The 17265-nt window shown below is 37.9% G+C and overlaps 1 protein-coding gene and 1 long non-coding RNA gene across 8 annotated transcripts in view; one reads left to right on the top strand and one right to left on the bottom strand.

Moving 5' to 3' along the window:
- LOC311441466 overlaps window positions 1–17265 on the top strand; it is a 293932-nt gene that overhangs the window by 38787 nt on the left and 237880 nt on the right. The window lies entirely within an intron of this gene.
- SPHKAP (SPHK1 interactor, AKAP domain containing) overlaps window positions 1–17265 on the bottom strand; it is a 70357-nt gene that overhangs the window by 34961 nt on the left and 18131 nt on the right. For 4 of the 6 annotated variants that reach the window (XM_084529628.1, XM_084529630.1, XM_084529629.1 and 1 more), the window contains exon 4: window positions 10760–10870. The exons of the other annotated variants lie outside the window; for them this stretch is intronic. In XM_084529628.1, coding sequence (XP_084385754.1) covers window positions 10760–10870 — 111 coding nt within the window. The remainder of the gene's footprint in view (window positions 1–10759; window positions 10871–17265) is intronic. 6 annotated transcript variants of the gene reach the window in all.

Below are 17265 nucleotides of genomic sequence, written 5' to 3'. Positions count from 1 at the left end.
TAGAGGATCTTGAGTTGAATGTCTTATATGAGATGTTTGGAATAATATGATAGTGATTCAGGGAAAAAAAAAAAAACACCCTCTGGAAGACAGAGCTAATTATCCATTAACATTTGGATGCAATGCTTGTCTCATGTTAATTTCCATGCTTGCCAGAATGATTCTGGCAGAGGAACCAGCTGTAAAATGTAGAAATTAAAAAAATATTGGTTTGGAAGTACTAGATACGCCACACAGTTGGAAGCAGAGGCAGTGGTATAATACATGTGGGAGGAATTACAAGTGGTAACCCCAGAATACAAAGAAGCTCAGGTACACCTTCTGCACTGTAACCTCAATAACTCAAAAGGCTTTATGATGAGGATCCCTCAGCTATACAGCGGTACCTTCCTGACCTCACAGAAGTGAGATCAGACTGCTGCAAACCAGCAAAAAATAGGACAATGGCACTCTCTGCTCATAGTTTGTCCAGAAGTTCCTTTTATCATACAATCCTTTACATGAATAGAGGATGACAGTTTCCCACTTTAGCTGTAAGTGGAAAAAGTATTTTTCTCCCTTCTTCCTTTCTATCTTCATTAGGATAACCAAAACATCACATTACTCTCTTCATATTCTAAAATCTGAGGGCCTCTCTCTGGCCAATATATATATAGTACAGAAACAGCCATCTTATTTCTCTGCCATACTTAGAAAATTGAATTGCTGTGAATTTGAGATAGACTTCTAGGATGTGCATGAAGGAAGAGATGTGAGTGGCCTTTTTAGCTAAAATAAAAATAACAGACTGAACTGCATACCTGTTAAAGCCAGGTAAGTATTACATGATTAGTTCAGTTTGTCAATTTGTCTTCTGTCAGAGATCTTGTAACTCCTGTAGAGATGCAGGACACCTATAAACTATGTGTGCTCATTTCTACTTTTGCTCCTTAAAATGTTCCTAGTGATGGCATCCCTCCATGGACACTTCTGTGGAGTTTAATGGGTCAGAACCCCTATAACTGAAACAGAGAGTGTGTGCAGACATGGATTTGGGTACGGAAAGACTGTGTTGACTTGAAAGGCTAAACAACTTAAGTAATTTAGTGTCATTTAAGTGGGGTTATTCCATGCCTACTGTATTGTGTCTAGCATCAAGCAGCAGCTCAAAGGCAGAAACAAAACAGCAGAAGTCTTTGAGAACATGGCAAAAAGGTAAGATAAGCCTTTTAAAAATCTCTGCCTTTTCTGTAAAGGGAGGAAGAAAATGGGATTGGGAAACAGCACTGTGGAAATGAAAGTGCCTGAACACATCTTCTCTTGATTTGCTTTAATCCCCTACATCCTTCATTACCTTGTACATAGGGTTCAAGAGGTTCACTTATGTAAAAATCTGCCCCATGAGCTGCACAACTGCTATCTGATGTGCAGATAGGGTTTCAAACTTCTCTTCCTGCAAGCCCTAATATTCTTTCCAAAAGGAGACAACCCAGTATATACTGTCTTTTGTGAGTCACTCAAGTTCACATGAATTAGGTCCTGATGTGACCTGACGGGACCTGAAATTTAGTCCCAATTACTCTTTACAAGGTGCATATCTCAAGCAACTTGGTGGATTTATGAGTCTTGATATTTTAGAGACTATCCCTGTTTTAACGGCTGGACTGCCATAATGAATCATCCACAGCCATCTCCTCGTAATTTATTGCCTCAAAACCAGCTGTGAATATTTTCTTCCCATTAAGAGTCATTCCTTTGGGTTTGATGTAATTAATTGTCACTTATGACTTAAAGAAAATATGCCAATAAATATTTATGCCACATGCCCCATCTGTTTTCTCTAGTGCCCTGTACACTCGATGTTTAACAGATTTCTGCATGCCTCATGCTGCAGTTTATGTTAGAGGGAGACTGTGGTTATGATAGCAGCAGGCAGTTATAGATGTCCACTCTGGAGACAGCACAAGAATCCCATTTCTTGAGACATTAGACCATGGAGGCACTAAGAATAGGACATTTTTTGACATGCTGATGGGGATACAGTGCTAGTACACTACACTATGGCACTTGATCCTCCCAGTTTTGGGCAACCCTACTTACAGCTTTATCAGAGTGAGGCTAAGCATCCAATGCTCTTAAATAAAGGTAGGAAACCACTGCTGTATAAGAATATCACAGAGGGACAGAAGAGAAGATTGCAGGTCCAGGCAGAAGATTAATGAGCATTCAAGTCTAAAGTTACAGAGGAAAGAGAGGAAAGGCTGTTGTCAATCCTCCCCCCTCCAACATGTAAGGAAACTTGTTTGCTGTATAAAATGTGTGTGTGACACTGAAAATGTGGAAATGCAACTTTTTATAGGAATATTTAATTTCTGCCTGAACATTAGCTCATATATATATAGCTTTTTTTCTCAGACAAATATGTACAAGAGTAAAAAGAGAAATATATTTTACAGACTACAAGTAATCCTTTCAACACAGAGGTCAGTGGTTTTCTGAACTGGTAATCAGTCTGCCTGCTCTGGGCTCCATAAGGCACAGAACAACAAGAGGAGTGTTTCTTGTTCCTCCATGTGAGCTAGAGAGTGGTTCTCTGAAAGGTGCTAATCCTCACCAGAGCACAACACCCACACAAGCCTGAGAAAGGGCTAAGACTCAATGCCACAATCTAGCCTGCAGCTGCTGATTCCTGCTCCTTGTCAGGATATAATTAAGGTATCGTCGGGCTGAATAGGAAGATGGGACTTAAAACTAAAAATACCTCTAGTAATTATGGCTTAGATCTGGAAAGCAATGGCTGGATTTTGATTTCTGAAAGAGACAATGCTGTTCTGGAAGAAGCCTGAGTAACTACTGACTGAAAGGCAAAATAAACACTGTTGTAAGTCTCTGTCCATGTAACAGATTGATGAGTGTGTGTATGTAGGGAGGATATGCATCTTCATGTGTAGGTTTATCTATTTTCTGTGGAGAAATAGGCCTTCACTATGCTTACTAGGAAATGTTCATTCAAACACGATAAAATATGAAGTTGTTTCAGCCACGTATGGTCACTATTCAGGAAGCTGTATTTAAGAATTTTTCTGAATGTGTTTTTGATTTAAAACAAACAGAAAACCTTCTTTGGAATTTGAGTGCACTTCCATACTTGGCTGTGTAAAAGCCCTGCTGAATCAAACCTGGGAAGAAACATCCTCTTTTTTGAACCTTTTAAGACTTATTTCCACCCTTCAGTAAGGGCATGCTCCCCTCCCCTGGAATCTTTGGAGAACATATGGGCCTTGATTAAAAGATAACAAAATGCCCCAGTGCACAGATTTTCACACCCTGACCACTTGGTAACTGCACTAAGAAGTTACTTGGAAGTTATTCTCATATGAAAGAGGTTGACGTAAAACATAAATAGGTATATCTGTACCTAAACTTCTAAAGACACATGGTGTCAAATCTTCAAAAACCACTCATAATATACTTTAATTTGACTAAAAAGCACACATGCTCTTTTCCTCGAAGTACACCTTGCCAAGGATTCTCCCTTTCTGCATATGTTATCATTCAGTTTGAATTAATTTGTGAGAGCTGTTTCCTGGATGTTTCTGTTCTATCACTTGAGTAAGTACTGGCATTTGTCTGACAATACTGAGAGATGACTCACAGAATTGGCCTGAAAAATTAATTTCTTCATTTCACAATTGCTTTTCTCTGTGGCTTGACTTACTGCATGTTCATATGCAAGGGCAGTAAAAAAGTCAAAGGGGATGGGGGAGATGAGACCACAGAAGCTCCTATTCAACCAGCTCAAATTAGTGTGTAATGGCCTTAACCTCCCCCGAATCTCTTTAAAAACTTGATGGCTAAACTGCCACAAAATTGACAACACCTAAGCATCCACTTAGGGTAGCCAAGCTATGCAGTATCAAGGTGAGCGATCAGTTCTGAAAGTCCAGCTGTTATGATGGCAAAATGACATTCTTCATTGTCTCAGTAAATAGAGATCACAGAAAACATGATCTATAATACATCACCTGTTTTCTTAACAGTCTGCTTCCTTTCTCACCAAGACAACAGTCTTGCCACCTTTGATTAAAATAACTATTACTCCCTTTCCTTGATATGCTGATGTCTGTATTCTAGACCAAGTATATTCTACACTTGACTGACCAGCTAACAACCCCATGCTGCAATTCTTCCTCCCCCTGTGCTGATGATGGATTAGGGTTCTTCCATGCAGCATAATCCCTTCCAGTTGCTGGTTACAGCCCACCATCCCTGCTTCCCTAGTCATGTCATCTTCCCCTCTCCACTATGCTCCCAGCTTTCATCAGGCCACTCGTAGGACCACTGCACATGGGCAGGGGGTCAGGCAGAAGCAATAAAAATCTAGTTAAGAGGACACTATAGCAGCACTGAATTTGGCCTAAATTGGGGCTGAATACGTCCTTTGCTTCTCCCTCCACTCTGTCCATGAGCTCCTGCTGCTCCCTTGGGCTGGAGCTAACCAGTATACAACTCTGTGTCTATGCATATACCCTATACTGTACATGTACTTGTATGGAGTACTCTGGTGTGAGCATTTGGAAGTGTTGTTACAGAGTAGGAGTGCTTGCAAGAGGGAAAGTTGCTGGACTATTTCAAGAATGTTTCAAAACTTTAAACTCTTTATTGAAACTTCTCTCACCCATCTGCCTGCAATGCCAGACTTTTTTTCAGTTATAAGGAGCCATAAAAAGATTTAAAAATGACCTTTAGTGATCTTGACAAATCCTGATACTTTAAAAACTGGTATCTTGTTATGCCAAGGTAAGAAATGAGCACTGTTTTTTATTGGTTTCTTTTGTTCCAAGTGAAGAGCAGGGATTTTCAGTCATCTATATCCATCACTGCTACCTAATAGTGTTAAGTTTGTGTTTTTATTACTCCGGGATACTTTGCATTAAAAATTGCAGTATTTATATCAAAGAAAGTGTTTCTGCCAAATTCTGGAAATCCCATTACCCCTGACAAGGAAGTGCACTGTTTGGGAAGGGAAGGGTATATTTTCTTGGTTTTCAAGTGCAATTCTTTGCAGGCTGGCATGGTGTAGGAAGGCCTGCTTCCCAGCCTCCATGAGGGGACAAGATGATTGCATGAAGTGAGGGCATGATGCTGCATTTTATGGGGATATTACTGGAGCCTAAGGCCATTTTGAAAGAATATATCTATATATAGATATAGATTTATTTTTTTTCCAGTGCAAATATCAGTTCTAAAGGCTTTCCTATTTATTACTGGACTGGAACATAAAAGTCTAGGGGACTTCTGGAAAACTTACTGCTGTGAGTTACGCATCTCAAGTTAAATGAATGGCAAATGTCTTGCAGGACTATAATTCTATCGTTTTGTTTTGTTTTGCTGTGCTTATTTTCTAAATAAATCTTTCCATGAAGAATTCCTAAAAGACAATTAAGATTCAGCTTCAGTATCATGGCAATGCCACCTTAATCATACTGATGCACAGGCAGTGAAAAGAAAAACATCAAATCTTAAGATCTGTGGAATCATAAATGACTTTTTTGTATGCATTATTAAGACTTTGTGCTTTAGGTGAGTTTCTGGCTAAAAGACAAAACTGCAAATTATCTAAGGAAGAATATCAGTTTCTTAACCCATACTAACATATACCAACCATACACAATTAACACTTGTAATTAAATACTCTAGCTCTATGGAGGGAAAGCAGGGACAAAGTACCTACCAGGTTTTTCTTTTTAAATAAGGTTTGCTTAAAACCACGTCCAAAGCAGCGAACATTTGATGTAGGTCCAATGAAAAATAGTTGGTGACAATGTAGTGGACAAAGATATATATAATGTGAAGCCACATGCTTTTGATGGCGTCTCTACAGGGGTTATAAGAATGTCGCATCATAGATATTTTAACCATGTTTATAAGTCATTCTGTACAATTTATGAACGATCGCGTTTTATGAATATTTTATTCTATTAGGTGGATTTTGACTGTTCTCATCCAGTGTAAACAAAGCAAGACTTGTGTAATTAAACTACACTTATAATTTATACTCTCTAATTATAATATCACAAAACTATGTATTTAATTTTGCAGCAGTAAACTGTTGCAAAACAGTATTATTTTTAATCATTGTTTAATTTAATGTTTAGCAATTACTCATTCTTTTAGGAGGAAAAAAATCAGATGCTAGAGCATTCTACCACATATACTCATAAGACCAGTGTAGAAGTTCTTTGCAGGAGTTTAACATTTTCAAGCAGACAGCATGGCAAAATCTGAAAGGGGTCATCTGAAACAGGGAGGGTAGCACACTTCAGTGCAGGGACATTTTAAAGAGATCTGTTAAGAAGTTTCATTTCAACACAGAAATGGAAGAAAACAGCACTACAGCCTAGGACCTTCATGCTCTCCCATCAAAACTTCACTTCTTGTTCACATAAATCTCTTTCAGCAGCCCCTTCCTGGTAGCCTCTGCAAGAAGTCTTCATAGAAAGCCCTAATAACTAATATTTAGCCCTGTCCACCTGGGCTAAATTCCAGGGTACCTCATCTAATTTCCTAAGTGTAAACACAGAGAATTGGACAAAAAATAGCTCTTAGTCTTCTACAGAAATTAGAAGAAGACAGGACAAGACAACCTTTCAAACTCTGTTTACATCATACTCATAATACATATAACACTTTTGATAGACAGCTGACCAACATACCACAAAGTTGGCATAAAAACAGAGAACAGGTATCACATCTAGTTATTATTTCTCCCTATGGTTTCTATTGTTCATCCTTGCAGATGACCACAGTCCTTGGATTAAATATGGACACGCTAGTATTTCTTCTATTATGATGGGTTACCAGAACTTGAAGTAATGAAAAAAATATATTCCACAAACACTGTCCTATTTTCAGAGCCCAGGAAAATATCTCCAACTTAGGCAAATATGCAGTACCATTCCTCTAACACAATTTATTATTTTTTATATCAAAATGTCTATCTTTTCATTAACCAGTTTGGAGTTTAATGGATTATTACATGTACCAAAATGCCCATTCTGTTAAAAAATTCTCTTTGGAAAAGAGATCTGTTATAACTGAGTTACATGTTTAGTGTTTTAATAAACTGATTTTAGTATACTTGGTGAGCATATGTAGGACAGCCATCACTCTATTTTTACTTGTACTAAATGTGCTAATCTGTAATGGGAGATAATGAATACAACATTTCTGAAATCTATGTTCATATGGTCTTGTTGCATTTATAGTTACAGTAAGATTAGGCCTCTTATAACTAAACATGAACTCTTCCAAGTGAAAACTGAACATTATAGCTAAATGTACTAAAAACTATCTTTGAGAAAAGCAACCATTAATGATCTAGTACATTTTAGATTTATTTTTTCCTTCTGCAAACCTAATGGCAACTTTGATTAAAACATCTCTGGCACTATTGGCAACAGCAGCTTATAAAGTCTCCATAAAAGAGAAATTAAAGCATATTTTCCACAAAGGGCAGTCTGGTTTGCTGTCTAACTGAGTAGCTGGGGAAACTACTCCATGGTCATATTCCTTCTCATTGCTGCTGTCATCACTTGTTTAGAATCAGACACTGGAAAGAACTCAGAACAAAATGCTTTGCAGGTTCTGCATATGATGCTGAACTACCATGCTTGAACAGTGGTTAAGTGCTCCCTGTTCCTGAGTTTGCTCATGTTCTGTGCACAGCCGGATATACATGTACCTAAGGTGGGGAGAGCAATTTGGGGAGGGGACAACAGTAAAAAGTAGCGTGTTTACACTCTGGTCTCCATGTCGGGTTTGATGATTAACATCAAAGTTTCCTAGTCTACTGCTTGTACTTACATTAGTTCTGTAATATTTTAGGTACTCGAGTTAAAATTCTGTCCTGCACTACCTCTGAGATTAAATCAATCAGGAGCATGAACAAAGCTTCCGTTCTGCTAATAACAGTTTGACTGACTATTTAATTCAAAAGAATAACTTTTCAGGGACAGATCAAAAACTGTTTCCACACCACTTAACACCTTCCATCTTGATATGAACAGTGATGTTCCAAAAGAACATTTAACAACTTGGTTTCTAAATGAATGCTCTCTCTATATATTTTCATTTCATTTAATATATTATTGTGAATTCTATTTCTATCCGGTGAATACAAAATCATATATTTCAATATCTCTATTTCAGCACAATCTCTTCCATAGTTATAATTGTAAATTCCAAAATCAACTAAGGTACTAAACTTTCTCTTTGAAAATTACAGAACATTTGTGTGTATGTGTGTGCATAGAGCTGGCATTGTGTGCAGAAAGCTGCATAGGGAAATCTGGCTGTCTTCTGAGCACGCTATGCAAGTGAGCAGGCAATGGGGGAAGACAACTTAGCAGACCTTGTCTGAAAACAGATTCTAGTTATCCTTTTATGTAAGAAAGGGGTCTGCCAAGAGTTTGTAGTTTCGGGTGGAATTAGGAACTGTCGGGCAGAAGCCTCATGGTACATCTCTGTCCACCCCACTGCCTCCATGCAGAACTATACCATCATACTGTCATAACAAAAGCTGTTTTATTAGGAAAGAGTTTTGTCTTTTTCACCTTCTCTTTGACAAAGGGGATTAAAAGAAAGTTATCACCCCGCATGACTTTGTCAGGGAAAGCTGCGGACCTTTAGCACGTGTGAGATTTGGGTCTGAGACTTATTGAAACACCTTATCTATGAAACTCCTTTTGATATTATAATGAAAGTCATTTCAGTACTTCTGACTCTTCTATCACATCTGTAAAATGGTAAGAGTAATGCTTATTTTCCCTACAGGGGGACTGACCAAGGCTAGATAAAACCTGATTTGTGCTTTCGAGGGGAAAAGGTTTAGTGGCAGTATTGTGGGGGGTCATGTGTATCGAGAAGCTGTACTGGTTATTTTCCAACCACGTCTGAGAAAAGTCTTGCTTTAATGATCTATATTTCTCAGTAGTGTCAAAGCTTAACATACCAAAAAGCAAGGCACATTTCATTTTTATATTATTAGGGGTATTCATTTCCTCTGAAAAAATAAGCCTTTTTTTTTTTTTTTTTTTTAAGGATGTGAAATAATGAACAGTAAAACCAAGTAACTGTGGTAAATGTCTCTTGTGTTAAAAGCAATCCTTTTCTGTATCAAGAAAAAAGGATACCACTGATTACCTGCCTGATTACCCTGTTCTGGTTAAGAATATATTAAAGGATACTGCTCAATCAACATACTGCTCATTTCAGCTGTAGTTGAACAATGTTGTGTACTTTCTAATACTGTGACTTTTCTGCTTGGGAGAATGATAAAGAGGAAACTGAGCTCTGTTTAGTTTTGGGAGTCTTGGGAATTAGTACCATTCCATCCAACTAACCATTCCTCTTTAATACCCCCTTCCTTGTTTCACCCAGAATCATCCAAAGTAGCAATGCAGAAGTCTGTTTCTCACCTTATACCTATGTGGTTGCTTACTAGCACACACTAATTAGGTTATGCGTTTTGATCACCCTGTCTTTTTGGAGCTGATAGTCGAATGGACAGCATGACATTGAGTCCTAAAACCTTTGACCCTGTTCCCAACTTTTACATGCTCTAAAAGCATGTTTTCTAAGTAATTCTGGTTCCTTGTTTGTTTTTGGTCCTTGCTTTGTTGAGATTTTTTTTTTTTTTCAGAAGGAGACATGACTTCTCTGCTCCCTGTTCTGCCAGTGTCAGTGGGGAGGTGAGGGCTAAAGTTACAGTTTAGTATCACTACTGTTCTTAGCCTCCTGCTTTACCCCCTGGCAAGACACAATGCCTCCAGTCATCACCACCATGGGATGGAAATTCAGTTCCTTGACAGAAGGCATCTGGTTTTTGTCAGCCAGAGCTGACACATGCATGTCCTTGAGGCAATCCCAGCACATACTGCAAGAGTCCTCATCTGGTCATTAGATCATGCAGCATGAGCACTGCTGGAAACCTTTCACCTGAGAAAACTTTCACTACTAGTAGTTTTGACTAATAGCAGTACTAGTAGTCAGTAACTACTCGTGGAGTCAGAGAGGAGCAAGCAAACAGGATTCCTTGGTAAGGATCTGCTCTTCAAGTCCTTTCTCAAATGAAAAACAATTACAACTATAGAGATGTACTGCCATCCACGTTTATGTAGATGGTACATATATGTTAAAAACTCCTATTCTTTCAAATACAAGCTCAACCAAGTTCTTAATTTAATTGCGTTATAACAATACTTGGGGAAATTTAAATTTCATTTCAAATGTAGAAAAATTCCATTTGAGTTCTTTAGTAGCTTCTCCTCATCTAAGATGGAGTTTTCTCTCTAATTGTACCTCTATGCCCTCAAGAACATGGAGCAGCTTTTTAAACATTTTCTCATTCCTACCTGCCCCTTAACAAGTTACAGTTTAGAATAATTTTCTTCTTGGTTTATTTTTATCTGTTGTTAGTTGCAGGCTACAAGCATACTTGAAAGAGGAGGACCAAAGTCTGAAGCCAAATGTGGGGAAACCTCTGAAGCAATCTTTATTAACGTATTCTGTATAGAAATCTGTATGCAAATTTTTGCTTTGGATGTTTGCTTTTAACAGAAAGCTGGAAACTACAGAAACTATAGATAGATGGCTATAATTTTGGAGTCAGTTAGTCACTGTCTTTTTTTAATCTAACATGTACTGTGATTGCCCCCGCACCTTACCCAAATAGCTCTCAATGGACTTTTCCCCAGAGGAGATCATAGTGAGTACTTACTGAGGCACAGTTGCTTTCTGACTTGTCTTCCAGAAAGCCAATTTGGCATGGTGTCCTCTGATTCTGCAGCCAGTAGTCTGTTGATTCTAGCAGACTGTTACTGCAGAGAATCTGTTAAAATAGTTAAAAATAGTTAAAATAATTAAAAAAAAAAAAAAAATTAGTCCTACTCTGCTTTGGGGTTTGAACTCTATTGTTTGAGCTCAAAGAAAATATTGCCTACAAATATTTTTGGAAGGTAAGACTGGGACCCCTGTTTCCATTTCATCTGGACCTGTCCTTGTACCTAAGATTCAAGTAACACATATCCTCTAAAGTACTAGCCAATTTTCTCTATGAACTAAAAGTCCTTGAAGGAAATGCCTTATATATATATATATATATATATATATGTATACAATAATATGTGTTTTATATATAGTATGTGAAAATATTGCTAAGGAGTTTTGTTCTATGTTAAAGTGGCAACAGAGATGTTAGAAAAACTAATTATTTAATTCTACCAGAGTGTATAAACTTGCAGCTTTTATGATTTCAGGGACTGCCTAAGCTACAGATCCCTTCTTCTTAAATATATTTTTCTGCTTTTTGAGAAGCTAAAGTACTTAAGACCTGTCGTAATGAATACTGAGCTTAGTCAGTACACTGAGACCAAAACTTTGAGTTTAATCTCTCTGTGTTGACTCAGTCCTACAACAGATGCCTCAAGCTTTGATCTAACAAAACCAAAGTGGGACTACAGCTAATCTGTAGGCTATAAAGAACCAAAGCTAGTTTTGCAGGTCTGATGCTTCAGATTGAAGTGAATTCCTTATTTGCTACCCCTGTACTAATATGCACAGTGCTCAGGGGGGTCAAATTGCCCTTTTAATAAACAGACCTCTAATATGTTCCTGCAACGTATCTGTAGAAAATTATGTTCAGAAAGGACTGTCTTTTTGAGCACGGCATGAGATTTCTTTGAAATGCCATCAAGTCTGGAAATGAGTCATGGCCCGGGGCTGGTGGTGCCCAGCCACAACCAGAACTGTACTGCAGTGACTACACAGCCAGTCTCTGCACAATTTAAGGGGGCTAAAGAGTCACATCTGAAAACAGGCAGGCTTGTGCTTTATTAAATTTACATGGCCACTGCAACATCCATAACAAGCTGGGGAGACAGCTGACAACATTAGGAATCACTAGTTCATGTTTGCCTTTTCATTGAGAGCATGAAGCCTGGATCAATTTATCCTAACTTCCAGTAGGGATGGAAGTGGAGCTGAGAGGTACCAGGGGTTGAATTCCTATGCTGTGAAGACTGTATTAAAACCAAAAAGGTTGTTTCTAGCTGAGTTTATTCTCTAATATGGTACAAAGGACAAATAATTGAGAATGGGGAAGCATGGAAGAAGAGGTACTCATATGCACAACTTGAGGAATTTTACTAGCCAATGAAGAGTTACACTGACCCCCTATCCTAGATGAAGTGTGCTCTCTGGCTGTGCAAAAAGCCTGTCAGCCTAGCTGACTCAGCTCTTAATTCAGTTTAAGGCATGTATTCCAGGTACTGTGATAGTCTACAAGTAGGGAAGCAAAGGATAAAAACTCTGTCTGGAGAAAATGATCTACAGGTTAACAATTTGTCATGTTTTTCACACCCTGAAATGTTCTTGCATGAAAAAGAGGGATGCTAAGTATTTTTGAAACAACTAAGTAACAGGAGGAAAAGAATAGCAGCAACAACGATGATACTTACAGAATATTTTATATGGCCTATCATCCCCTGGCAGTAATATTAAGAAGCATGTTTGGGAAATAGATGTATATTTTATTTGCACTTTTTTGGGGGGGCAGTTACATGAAAATAGGCTGTACTCTAGCTTTTAGCCTTTTACTTTAATAATGATATTTTAAAATACGCATTTGTCCTCCTGTCCCGGAAAAAAATCTATCCACAGTATCTTCTGTTATCTTACTGCATATTTTACATTGACATGTTTGTCCTACTTCAGGAACACTTGCTTCTGAGCCTAGTCCCATTCCTTAAGAAGTGAGAACTAGTGAGGCCTCTTCACTTCTCAGGGAAGATGAATGACTGTGGAAAGCTCATATGGCCAGCTGACACAGTTTTCTAACACTCGTGGGCGATCCAGAAGTAAGCTTACTAACACATACAGACTAACAGCCACTCTAATTTTTACCTTTCTGGAAGAAAGTCAGATAGTTAATACTGTTCTCACTGTAATATTCTCTATTGATCACTGAATCAACGTCAGTGGAGGATGGATGAGGAAGCAATAGGGAACACCACAGCCCATAAACTGGGGCTTGCTTCAGTGCCCTCCTTCAGTGCCCTCTAAAAGGTTATGCACCTTTGTGCTTCTTTCTTTGTCATGCCAAAAGAAGATAAGTTTTTATGCAAAGACTCTCAGTACTCTAGCCCTGCTATGGGATTTCTTCTGAATACAAATGTGGGGCTCTCAAAATACTCCGAAAAAAACAGCGTGCCCAAAGACTCTTCTAAGAATGACAAAAACTTGTGAATGCTTCACATCACCACCAGTTTCTTCTTGGGGACTGCTAGCTAATCTCATGTACCATCTCAATGACTCTGCACTCAATAGATTTTATAGCTTCTTGTCCCAGGGTGAATGGATTCCTGCCATCATAACTAACTCTGGGACTAGATGGGAAAAATAATATATTTCATATCCCAAAGAAACAATTTCCTGTTACTGTCATAAATTTAGCCTTTTTATTCTTATTTTTTAATAAGTGTTTTCAAATGGTGAAATACTGAAACATTATACACTGGTTGGTAAAATCTAGAATCTAGCATATTTAAAAAAAAAAAAAAAAATCCAACAAAACAAAAGCCTATCTTCTGTGGCTTTTATGAAGATAAAGAATTCAACATATACATACATGGACACACATACACATTTTCACATATATACATGGTTTCAGATTTCATCTGGTTCGAGATATTCTCATGCTCAAGCATTGAAGTTCTAATTACTTGTTAGACATGATTTCCATAGCTAGGAAACAATCCTCTTTAGTTCAAATAGCTTTTTCAGTAGCATGAGGTCTTGTATCATTTCCTTAAAAATCATAGTGAAATTGTCTTCTGCTTTAATGGCTTCAGATCTTTCCCAAATCTGACAGTTTCAGAGAAATCAGAACGGGCAGAAATTATCATGCAGAAACAAGCTTCAGAAAACCTTGGTGGTACTCTTCTTTTTCTCCTAAGGACTTGGTGTGCACACATCCTTTCTCTTCAGAACAGCTAGATCACAGCAGATGTACACTGTAGATGATTAACCCACAAAATGAGATGGGCATTCCAAATTTCAGCTAGTTTTCTTCCTATGAGATATTAAATCATTCTTGGTATCTCTATCTTGCTTTCAGGGGATGTTCTAATCAGGAAGCAAATACAGGTAACATATTAGCAGAAGAAATAACTCTCCTGAAAAATTATTTTAGTCAGGTCAGGTCACGGTTGTCAAGCCTGGGGATCACTCCAGGATGATTTATATGTTTCAGGGCTTTACAATGGATGTCATTTTTGTATGCAGCTTTTCATTATAGACTTTGAAGTCAAGAGTAGAGATTATTCCATGGAAGATTTGGACAGTATGTGATTTTCAGTAACCCTGAGGAGATGAACAGCATTAGTAGAGTGGTGTTCTCCCTGGCCCAGATTCTGCTCTCACGTGTGCACAAAGAATGCTGCACATGCACTTGAGCATGCAGTCAGAAATGTGAAGAAGAGTGCAACAGGCATGCCGTTTTTTACCGTTGGAGGTCTGAGAAAATATTTTCCAGCAATTAAGATTTGAAGAAGATAGGTGAGAAAAGCAAAATAAGATACACTCAAGCCCATGCAGCAGGTTAGAAATTTAAGGAATACAAGAAGGCCTAAAGTTATCTGGAAAGCCTCTGGAAATTACTCAAAAAAGACAGCACTGTGGGAAAGGGAGGCATGCAGGAACGTGTGGGAGAAGCCTTCTTCCTCTGGTTTTAACATCTGAATGGTGTTCAGGAGACAGAAGGTGACTTTTGAATAAGCAGTGGCAGGAAGGAGAAGTAAACTTTGGATGTTTAAATCCTACCTTCTGAAACGCAGGTTTCTGCATTATGACTGTTACAGACGTTATTGTTAAGAACCCTCCCACTAATACTTGTATGCAGGAAGGATAATTTGGACCACTCCACAATCTTGATCACTGTTGGTTTACATACTCCTGCTATGAAAAAATTCAAGTATCCATGTGAACTTTTGAGCATATTTCTGTGGTAGCAGACAGCAATGTTATCATGGTCAAAGACATGCGTGTATAGGAGGAGTAAGTTTAATACTCCTAGGATCTAACTATTGTAGGACAATTCTACTACTGTATGTATATAAGTGGGAATTTGCATATGTATTCAAACATGCCAGGATAGTTGTGCTTTTAAGGAATATACTGAAGTCCTTCTACTACAGTAAGGTATGACTGCAATGGTCAAAAGTATGTAAGCATGAAGGAGTTGGCCTAAACTGTCAGGGCTAACTAATGAAAAGAAATGCCAGCAGAATTATTATTCAGAGATGTAACTCTATGTTCTGATTGCCATTTTTGCATTTAGTGATCTTTTCAAAAATATACTGAGCTGCTCTGTACCAAAGGTAAGAAACCTAAACTTGTACTACTTTAGCTGTCAGTCAGCATCCTTCTTTTTCATAGCCTACAATTTTAATGTAGAAATTGAGAAAATTTCCTGCTCCTATCTTGTAGTTTTCTATATTCTTATCTAATTGAGACGAGTTCTGGGCCAATCCCACTGGCATATATTGTTAGCAGTTTTGCTGAATTCAGTGAGGTTGCTTCTGATCTGCAATGGTACAACTGAAAACAGAACTTTATTCATTGACCATACTTATGTGTAACAGCTGCACACACTATACTGCTGTATATCTGGTTCAGAGCAGGATCATCACACTCAGAAAATAATTCAGGATGAATTTGCATCATGCACAAAATGTGAAATCAGCAGTAATTCATGGTTCTAAAAAAAAGTTTTCCACTCTCATCTGGAGACTCAGCCGTCAGCATTACTCAGTGTGCTGTGAATCAATGAACTAAATCAGCCTCTAGCAGAGTGAGGATTAGAAAAGTCACTCTTTCCCAGAGGAAAATACTGCATACCGGTTTAGTGTAACAGCTTCCTGCTCCCTGATTTAGATCGCAAGGCATTAAAATACAGTAAATATCTATAACTGAGACAACATTAAAATGGCCCTGCTCCACAAATGAAACATCTGCGTCTTCATGGCAGATCATCTTAATTGCTTTGGTTAATTACTACTCATCAAAAAAGATATGAGAGTGGAACATACAGAATGAGTTTTCAAGGGGCACATTTTCTGCATTTATTCAGATTGGTCTGTGTGGTAAAAGGCCACATCTCATATGGTTCCTAACAGGAGCCATTCATGCCAAATGCTTGAACCCACAAGTGAACTATTCAAACTCTTCCCTTGCAGCAGCAACCCATAGGGTTTCACTCCAGTACCAATTACACATCTAACTTAAAATAAATAAATAAATAAATCACCGAAACTAATCTAGGATAAAAAAGAAAGTAATGTCCTACTTTGATAATTCTGTATCCTTTTTCCCCAAATAAGGAATGCTAACACATTCTGTGACAATGCTGTAAAGAAGCCCAAAATATCCTGCTGTTTGTCAGAAGTGCTGGCAGAAGTGAATCACTTTTTTTAGCGTGCCTACAATCATAAAATTGACTCGAATTACAGTGAAAAGTTCAAATGTAAGGGATCAGACAGGTGAAGCAGCTCTAAATTGGGAGGTAAAGGCAAGTCTGTAAGTCATGCTTCTGGAGGTGACCATGCTTGGAACATTTATAAACACATTTATAAGCACTTTTCTGTGCTGTGCCACTGTCCTTCAGCCTTACTTAAAACGACCAACTCTGAGATTAGACAAAAATCTAAGATGTTCAGCCATATTTTTCTGCTTATTTCTACAGATTCTAGTTATAGTCAGCAGCATGTATATAAAACAAAACAAAACAAAACAAAACTCAGGTATTCTTTTGCAAATAAGCAAGCTTTTTGAACAAATGGAATACTGACACTTTGTCTTTTAGTCAGGCTGGGATGAGCTGGAGATGCCCAATCCCATCGTACAGATTATTAGTCTAGTGAGTTTTTTTTATTTCAGTGATTTTACAGTTATTGAAATCTTAGACAGCCAATACTCAACCTTCACATCCACAGTTTGAGTGAGAGTCACAAGCCTCACATCCACACAACACAGTGGAGTTTTCAGAAGTATAAGGGAAATAAATCTTTATCTTCTACATGTTTTGTCTTTCCATCTCTGTTTATGCATATAAATTGTTGTCATTTATTTAAAAAAAAAAAAAAAGTAAAAGAAAAAACATAATTATTACAGTGTGAAGGAAAGAAAAACTTAATAAGAAATATGGGGAAATGGATTGAACTCTGAAGT

The sequence above is a fragment of the Aythya ferina genome, assembly GCF_964211825.1.
Source record: "Aythya ferina genome assembly, chromosome: 9".
Classification (NCBI taxonomy): Eukaryota; Metazoa; Chordata; class Aves; order Anseriformes; family Anatidae; genus Aythya; species Aythya ferina.
Note: the sequence above shows the minus strand (reverse complement) of the source record. Positions and strands in the feature narration are given on the sequence as shown.